Genomic DNA, 8,188 nt, shown 5'->3' with positions numbered 1-8,188 from the left:
AACGAATATTGTGTCTAGTCTAGTCTCTGGAGCACAGCCTAGTGCTCCCATAACAATCCTTATATAAAACTAAGGCTAGCTATTATTTGCTAATTGTCTATTGTTTTCGAAAAAGTAAAATCTAGTCTTGAAACTCTACGAGGTTGAAAGTAAAGCTTGAGAGTTTTTTACATCTCATGCTTGTAAAAAAGTTTACAACATCCTTGCATCATGTTGTTGCTAGTTCTGGTAGAATTTGGGTTGTAGAAGTCTCGATGTGTTATATACAGTGAGTTTGGTAGGCTTTCACTCAATATGAGATGTTTATCTCTACATCAAATACATGTGATATTCCATGAAGTGTTCATTGATATGTATGTAATTGTTGTACATGATGTAGATGATGTTTATGAGAATGTGATTGCTATGGTAAAAGAATTGATATGCATGTAGTCTAAGTTTCGTCCTTTGGTACCACCCTTAGATTAAATTTGCACAGATGACTTTCCTTTGTAAAAAAATGGTTGCCATGCTTTCACAATAGCAGACAACAATTTATTAAAATTTAAAGCAACCCTTCAATATGCTCAGATGTATTTTTGCTTATTGAAAAGAAAATTACCCTTCTATTGTGGGCTTAGTGGTGCAATCCTCACGACACACAAAATTTAGAGAAGCTAGATCTTAGGCAACATGCACATGTAGGTCAAATTTTTATGATTGTGGATATTTCTTCCTCTTTTATTCTTTGATACATCATATGGAAAATTGTGTATTGTTAATCCATTCCGATTAGTGTACAACAGAGAGGCTAAGGTTGGTTGCATACCAAATGAAGGATGCCCAACTGTGGGGTGTAAACATGAGCACAAAGCCTTTACATACCAAAATGACACATTTTGCAAAAAATTAAAAAATAATATGTTTGTAAATTTTTTGATTGGTTGCAAATGCAAAAAGTGAACCCTTATTTGTCACTTTACAAACTAGGATTCTGCATCCAAAAGTGGGTGGGGAGTTCACATGTTTAGTAAGTAAACAATATGTATGTCCTCTCCTATGTGTAAAGAACTGCATCCAAAAGTGGGTGGGGAGTTCACATGTTTAGTAAGTAAACAATATTGTATGTCCTCTCCTATGTGTAAAGAACTGTAGCAGTCACCCAACTCGTAAATAAGCATTTTGATTGGTTAATACTTGTAAAATGGACATATGCTATTTTGGTGTGTAACCAACTTAACTGTCCCACATGGCTTTGAGACGAGGTTGTGATCTCATGTGAATGGCACTTTCTAAGCTCTTCCGGGTAGGTAGCGTCACAAAGGTTTCTATTGGCCCAATTAGGTCCAGCCGCCTGCGATCTATATATAAACTCAGGCTAAAGGCACTCGATGGGTGGGCTTTTACGCAAACCTGCAAACTCCGCCTGAGGATGCAGGGTGGGTAGGCGTTTAAATCGTCGAGAGGAGTCGCCATCACCGGCCCAACCGGGATGGCTACTTCTCGCGTACCAGCAGCAGCAACTGGCATGTCGCGACAGCTTTGTCTCATCATCATCAGCAGCTACTTTTGCATCTCATGGCTGCTTCCCAGGGGAGCTGAGAGAGATGGCGCCTCCTTGCCTGATCAGAATCCTTCTAAGGAGTACGGTACTGGGCCTCTTCATTGCTGCAGCTGATGCTACTTCGTATTATGTAGCGGCCGCGAACTCCTCTGCTTCTTCCACCAGCAACAGCACCACCCTCTCTGCGCTTCTGGCCTTCAAGGACGCCATTCACACCGACCCCTCTCGCGTCCTCGCCTCCTGGAACGCCACCTCGGGGGAGTCGTACTGCGCCTGGGCGGGCGTCCAATGCGAGCGCAGCACGCAGGACGTGGTGGGGCTGCTGCTGGACTCTCAGGGCCTGGCCGGGTCCATCGCCCCTGCCCTCCTCCCAGGCCTCCCCCATCTCACCTACCTCAACCTCTCCAACAACAGCCTGCAGGGCGCCATCCCAGCCTCCATCGGCCTCCACCTCCCCTCCCTCTCCCGCCTCGACCTCAGCCTCAACGGCCTTTCCGGGCCCGTCCCCCCCTCCCTCTCCAATTGTTCCCTCCTCCAGTACCTCGACCTCAGCAAAAACTCCCTCTCCGACTCCTTCCCTGCCTTTCTCCCCTCCTCCCTCCCCCTTCTCGTCTTCCTCGACCTCTCTGCCAACTACATCTCTGGTCCATTGCCTCCTGATGTCGGCTTGCTTTCCAATCTCCAGTTTTTCCAGCTCTACCGAGGCCTTCTCACCGGATCCATACCTGATTCCATCACCAATTGCACGAACCTTGTTTGGCTCGATCTCTCCGACAATCTACTATCGGGCCCATTGCCCCCTGACTGGAGCAGGCTTGATCAACTGGAGTACCTCAAACTGCAGGACAATGGCATCTATGGCAGGTTGCCATCATCTCTGGGAAACTGCACTAGCTTGAGCATTCTGAGCCTGCAGAACAATTCCTTGACTGGCGAGCTGCCTGAATCGTTTGGGAACCTCGCCAAGCTACAAGATTTCAGGGTGTATCTTAACTCTCTTTCGGGATCCATACCGCCCTCCATAGTGAACTGCTCCAGATTGGTTTATTTTGAGGTTGCTTTCAATAACTTCACGGGATTGATACCAGAGCGAATTGGACAACTCACACAGCTGCAATGGCTTACCTTCACAGGAAATCGTTATTTAGGAGGGACGCTCCCCGAATCTGTAGGCAATTGTGGGCAGTTGATGCATCTGACTTCAGAACACACTGCATTAGGTGGTACCTTGCCCGATTCTTTGTTCAATTTGAGCCTTCTTGTCGACCTCAAGCTCACGTCCAGTGGATTTTCAGGAAGGCTGTCTAGAGATGTGAGGAACTTAACTTCATTAATGAACCTGCTGCTAAGCGATAATGCTTTTGAAGGAGAGATCCCACAAAGTTTGGGTGAGCTTCAAAGCTTGCAAGGTTTAGAGTTACAGCACAACAGATTCAGTGGGTTTATTCCCGCAGAATTGGGTGATTGTCCATCTCTTTCTGTGCTCGACTTGTCAGATAATCTGCTCTCAGGAAGATTACCCCCCACCCTGTTTGAGCTACATTCTTTGAACAAACTCTACTTGGAGAAGAATCAATTCTATGGAGAGTTGCCAGATATGTTTGCCAGCTTACCAAGGTTGAACAGCCTTAGTCTTGCCCATAACAGTTTGACAGGGGTGATACCCTTCTCCCTTGCTGACCTTCACTCCCTGAATGTTCTATTGGACTTGTCTTATAACAACCTCAGAGGACCCATTCCTCCAGCTTTAGGAGGGAATGCCATGGTGCAGGTGGTCAGCCTAAGCCACAATATGCTGATGGGGCCAATCCCAAGCACATTAGGTGATTGTGCAGGACTGCAGGTTTTAGACCTGTCATGGAACCGCTTGCAGGGTCAGATTCCTGCCAGCCTTGCTAACATGAAGAGTCTCCAGTACCTTAACTTATCACACAACGAGCTATCAGGGCATCTCCCCTCTTCTTTGGGCCAGATGAAAGACCTCCTTTCCTTCAACGTTTCCTTTAATCATCTAGTGGGATGGATACCACAAGATGGAGTGTACAAGAACTTTAAATCTTCGTCTTTTGAAGGAAATGCTGACCTGTGTGGCCAACCCTTAAACCTTGTTTGTCCTGAAGGGTATCCTAGTCAGAAAACTGCAATAATAGCTTCAGCTGCGGCTGCTGCTTTAGCATTTGTGCTTTCCATTGTCTGTGTCTGTGGTTGCTGGTGTTTGTGTACGAAGAAGAGAGGGAACGCAAGCTTGCAGGATTCAGTCCATGATGACCCAGAATCGGAGTCTTTTGGTTTAGAGAAACCCCATTTTAAAGCCTGGACAGCAAGAGAGCTGAGGATGGCAACGTATAACTTCGATTCAGCCAATGAAATCGGGTCAGGGAGTGTGAGTGTGTGCTTCAGAGGGCTGTGGGAGGAGGCCAAGGGCAAGAGGCTAATCGCGATCAAGAAGCTTAATGTGGAGGAAAGTTATGGTGCCGAAGCAAGGAGGAGCTTCATAGCAGAGCTCAAGACATTGTGCAACGTGAGGCATCGACATTTGGTGAAGGTGTTAGGCTATTGTGTAGATAGTGGGGTGGTTGCTTTGGTCATGGAATACATGGAAAAAGGCAATCTGGATGAGCATTTGCATGGCAGTGGCTACAGTATGAGTTGGGATGAGAGACTGAGTGTGGCCATGGATGTGGCTGAAGGACTGGTGTATCTGCATGAAGAATATGTGCAGCCTATCATTCATTGTGATCTGAAGCCAAAGAACATTCTTCTTGGATCCGACATGGTGGCCAAAATCTCTGATTTTGGGATTGCAAGGCTCCTGGATAGGAACAATCAGTCAGGTGACTTGAGCATCAGCAAATTCAGGGGCACATTTGGTTATGCGGCACCAGGTTCTTGCGTCACTCTTTAATTTCATAGTCCGAGTTCAAGCTTAACACTGAAAATGCTCTCGGTTGTGCTCTCCTTGTCTTCAGTTTTATTGCACAAGTAGCACAAGAAGGCTAGACAATTTCCCACTATTATTCACACACTCTGAATTATAACGGCATGATGAGCTTTTGTGAGGGAGGGACCACATGCCTTGCTAGGTGCTGTTGAGGGCAGGGAGTACTGACCCCCACACCAATCATGACAATATCCTGATATTCTTCAAGGAAGGATTGCTGTATGCCTAGATAGGTGCAATTGAAGGCAGTGGGTTGCAGTCTGCCAAGGAGTGCCTGCAGCCCCGTGCCCCCTACCACACCTAGCTCGGTGCCTCCACACCTGAGCTTTTGCGAGGGAGGGACCGGATGCCTAGCTAGATACAGTTGAGGGCAAGGGGCTACTGAGCCCCATACCAATTATGACAATATCATGAGCTTCTTCCAAGAGGAATTGTTGTATACCTAGTTAAGTGCACTTGAGGGCAGGGGTTTGCAGCCGGCCAACCAGTGCTTGCAGCCCACCACACCTAGCTCGGTGTCTTTTAGGGTAAAGGGGTCAATAGAGTATCATCTAACAATCTTCTATTATAATTTTCTTTTTCAAGTGAGTTTTATAAAAAAATTTAATGGTCAAACTATCTATATCATATGGAACTCAAAAGAGAAAACATTAGACAATTTGATGTTTTTACCAACTAGTCTTAGTTATAAATGAAGGGTTCAAAGAAAAGTGACAGGGAGGGGCTAATAGAGTGACATTCAAAGACACATTGTTTTAAGGTTTTACAAAATTTAAAATATAAAACTTTTTACATGGCTCAATTGTTTGACTCATGTGAATGTCATATGTGGTTTTAAAAAATTCATGTCATAACGAAAAATAGCTAAAACAACTACACGCTTTTGGTAAAATTATTACTCAATTGGGGTGGGGTGCCATTTCCTTTTGGGGGATGTCATTTATTAGCTAGACCTTCTACCCTAGAGTGCTAGCCTCTAGGGAAAAACAAGGGAAAATAGAGCCTTTTCCCACATAAGAAAAAGTGTTCTATAGCTGAGTGCTTCCTAGGGGCTAGCAGTGTAGGGAAAAACAAGAGAAAATAATCCCTTTTCCCACATGGGAAAATGTGAAAACTTGTGTATGTCACGACTCTCCACCAGGGTGGAACTTTGACTAGCTATTGTTTGTAGCTATTGTCGCATCAAATTGCATGTTTTGCCAATATATTTTAGCATATTGCGGGCCTTTGAAGTTTGGAGTCTCCTCTTTGTATATAGCTACTGTTGCTGTTTTTTTCAATGTATATGGCTACTGTTGCTTTTCTTTTCCCCCTTTGAGAGAGAGGAGAGAGAGAGAGAGAGAGAGGTTTGCTTGGTAAATATATTATGAGTGAAATTTTATATGATGAGCATAAAGCGGGTGACGACGGGTTGGTGTGGATGCAGAGTATGCAGGGGGGTCGCGCATATCGACGAAGGTGGACGTGTACAGCTACGGGGTGCTACTGATGGAGTTGGTGACAGGCATGAGGCCAACGAGCGAGGAGGTGCAAGGGAAGGGGGCAGCTAGCCTGGCGATGTGGACGGAGGAGCTCCGGAGGGAGGGTCGGGCGGGCGAGGCCCTGGACCCCGCGTTGGCTAGGGTGGAGGACCTGTCGCTGGTGCTGGTGCGGGCCCAGGCGGAGGAGGTCTTGTCGGTAGCCCTGGCCTGCACCAGCGCCTCCCCGCGGGACCGCCCGCTCATCAGGGACGTGCGAGACCTCATCAGGCGTCTCAAAGGCCACCGTCTTGGCAAGCCGCGCGCCCGCCCCCTCGCCCTCCAGGCCCTCTCCTCCACCACCACCACCACCACCACCACCACCACCACCACCACCTCCTCCTCCTACCCTGACCTCCTGCACTTGCTCCAACCCTCCGGCCCCACCTCTAAATGGATCCTCGACCCCAGCATTGAAGTCTCCGAAAACGATAAGAAAATCCGGTTTGCTTCATTCTAGAGAGTTTTTACCCCTGGTTGAAATTTAACAAAACCCTCTTATAGAAAACATTCACATACCTTCTTAGTCAAACTTATACATATCTGTAGAGAAATTTCTTGTCAATCTAGGTTGGGAAGGCTCCATGCCTACTTCAAGAGAATACATTTCTTCGACCTTGTCACACTTGCTAGTTACCTATATACATAACCTTGCTACTTAGTGCGTCATATGCCATCAAACCATGCGTTGCCACCTCCACCTCTTGTACATTGCTACATTGAATCTTTCTCCTACACATTGCACACAAATTGTCAACTATACTTTTATGGCCATTGGTTGAACCGTGTTTACAGATCCACGAATGTCACTACTATCAAAGTAAACCAAAGTTGATTTTATGAAATCCATTTTGAACTTGCACTTCCATAATGCACTTGCTTAGGTATTACCTACTATCACTAAAGATATTTCAACATTAATATAATTCAATAGATGTACGTCTTAACATATTGCAAAGAAAGACAACACCAACAACCCCTCTTCAAGGCTACTCTTTTGGACCTCACAAATCACTTTTGTAAATATAATATTTTAAAAAATACAATTGATAACAATTTGCAATCTTTCGGGGTATTGGGTTTTGGAGTTATTAAGGGTTGAGTTGCTCCAAGGTGAGTAAGGGCAAAAGGCCAACAAGCACATCAATTTTCTGTGGTGGTTGCATTGATGTTGGGATAGAAATGCTTCAATTGAAAATTAAAAAGAACTTTTGAATCTATTATGTGTGCTTATGCAATTGACAACTTGATGACTAAAAGTATTGTTTAGGCAATTAAAAATGTACAATGCCCTTCACCTTGGTAGAATCAAGTTGAAGGGGTGTAGTAATGAAGATAGGGGTTAAAGTAAGCCCTCTCCCTTTAGTGACATAAGGTGTGATATATTGTTAGTGGTTGCTCAGCAACAACTGCACACCCCCCTTGTAAAGGCTTTGTAGCTATATCATGGCGTTGCTATCAGAAACACCTATATAGGGACTAGTAGTGACTTTGAGACCTGCTTGGTTTTCACTCTACGAGTGATTCCCTATACCTAGTGGTGAGCCCTCATATGTGCGGCATTACGAGGGTGTAGTCCTGGGATGCGCCTATGTTCTATCATTTCATTCATTGAATAATACAAAAGTATACCTTATTTTCACATATCGTGTTACTTTTTTGTGCTATATTGAGTGAGTGAGCAAGTGCAAGTACATCACACTTAGTATCAGAGTAACTTTTACTCAGAGTGAAGGAGTGCTCACGGAAGTAGGATAGGAGATCTAGTGCCTCGAAGAAATCGTTTCGAGATGACCCATGTTGTGACACCCCATGTCGCGTTGACTCCCGTTGCGTTGGCCCTTGCATTGTGACAACCCTCGGCATGGCGACCTCGATACAAGCCAACATTTGAAGATGTGACATGGCTCTCCCGCGGCACGACCACCATTCGAAGGCGAAGTGCGGCTTTCTCGTGATAACAATATCAAAAGCCAAAGTGCAGTTTCCCATGGCCACATGGAGGATGACAGAGAGAATGCACCCATCCCAACGATGGAAGAGAGGAAGAAGAGTCGAGGGCAAGAATGGAGAGTAGTCCAAGAGGAGAAGGTAGCCGGACTAGAGAGGCAGTTGGAGGGCATGTCAAGCCTATTGGACTCAATCTGGAGGAATATGAAAATGAAGGAGGAAGAAGAGGAAAGGAGA

The 8,188-nt window shown here is 45.6% G+C and overlaps 1 protein-coding gene across 1 annotated transcript; it reads left to right on the top strand.

The window, feature by feature from the left end:
- Positions 1-1,390: 1,390 nt before the first annotated feature.
- Positions 1,391-6,742, top strand: LOC148037002 (uncharacterized). The gene is made up of 2 exons (XM_087675944.1): positions 1,391-4,428; positions 5,911-6,742. The coding sequence occupies exons 1-2, from the start codon at positions 1,587-1,589 to the stop codon at positions 6,459-6,461; spliced, it is 3,393 nt and encodes a 1,130-aa protein (XP_087532070.1). The 5' UTR covers positions 1,391-1,586; the 3' UTR covers positions 6,462-6,742.
- Positions 6,743-8,188: the final 1,446 nt, after the last annotated feature.

Source organism: Lygodium microphyllum, chromosome 4, assembly GCF_053477565.2.
Source record: "Lygodium microphyllum isolate KBCC chromosome 4, Lygodium_microphyllum_v1.1.10, whole genome shotgun sequence".
Lineage (NCBI taxonomy): Eukaryota > Viridiplantae > Streptophyta > Polypodiopsida > Schizaeales > Lygodiaceae > Lygodium > Lygodium microphyllum.
Note: the sequence above shows the minus strand (reverse complement) of the source record. Positions and strands in the feature narration are given on the sequence as shown.

Excerpts from the sequence above, each read along its gene's own strand:
- LOC148037002 (XM_087675944.1), top strand. The coding sequence starts at position 1,587 with ATGGCGCCTCCTTGCCTGATCAGAATCCTTCTAAGGAGTACGGTACTG. Across the intron at positions 4,429-5,910 it reads ATTTGGTTATGCGGCACCAG|AGTATGCAGGGGGGTCGCGC; the intron begins GTTCTTGCGTCA and ends GTGTGGATGCAG.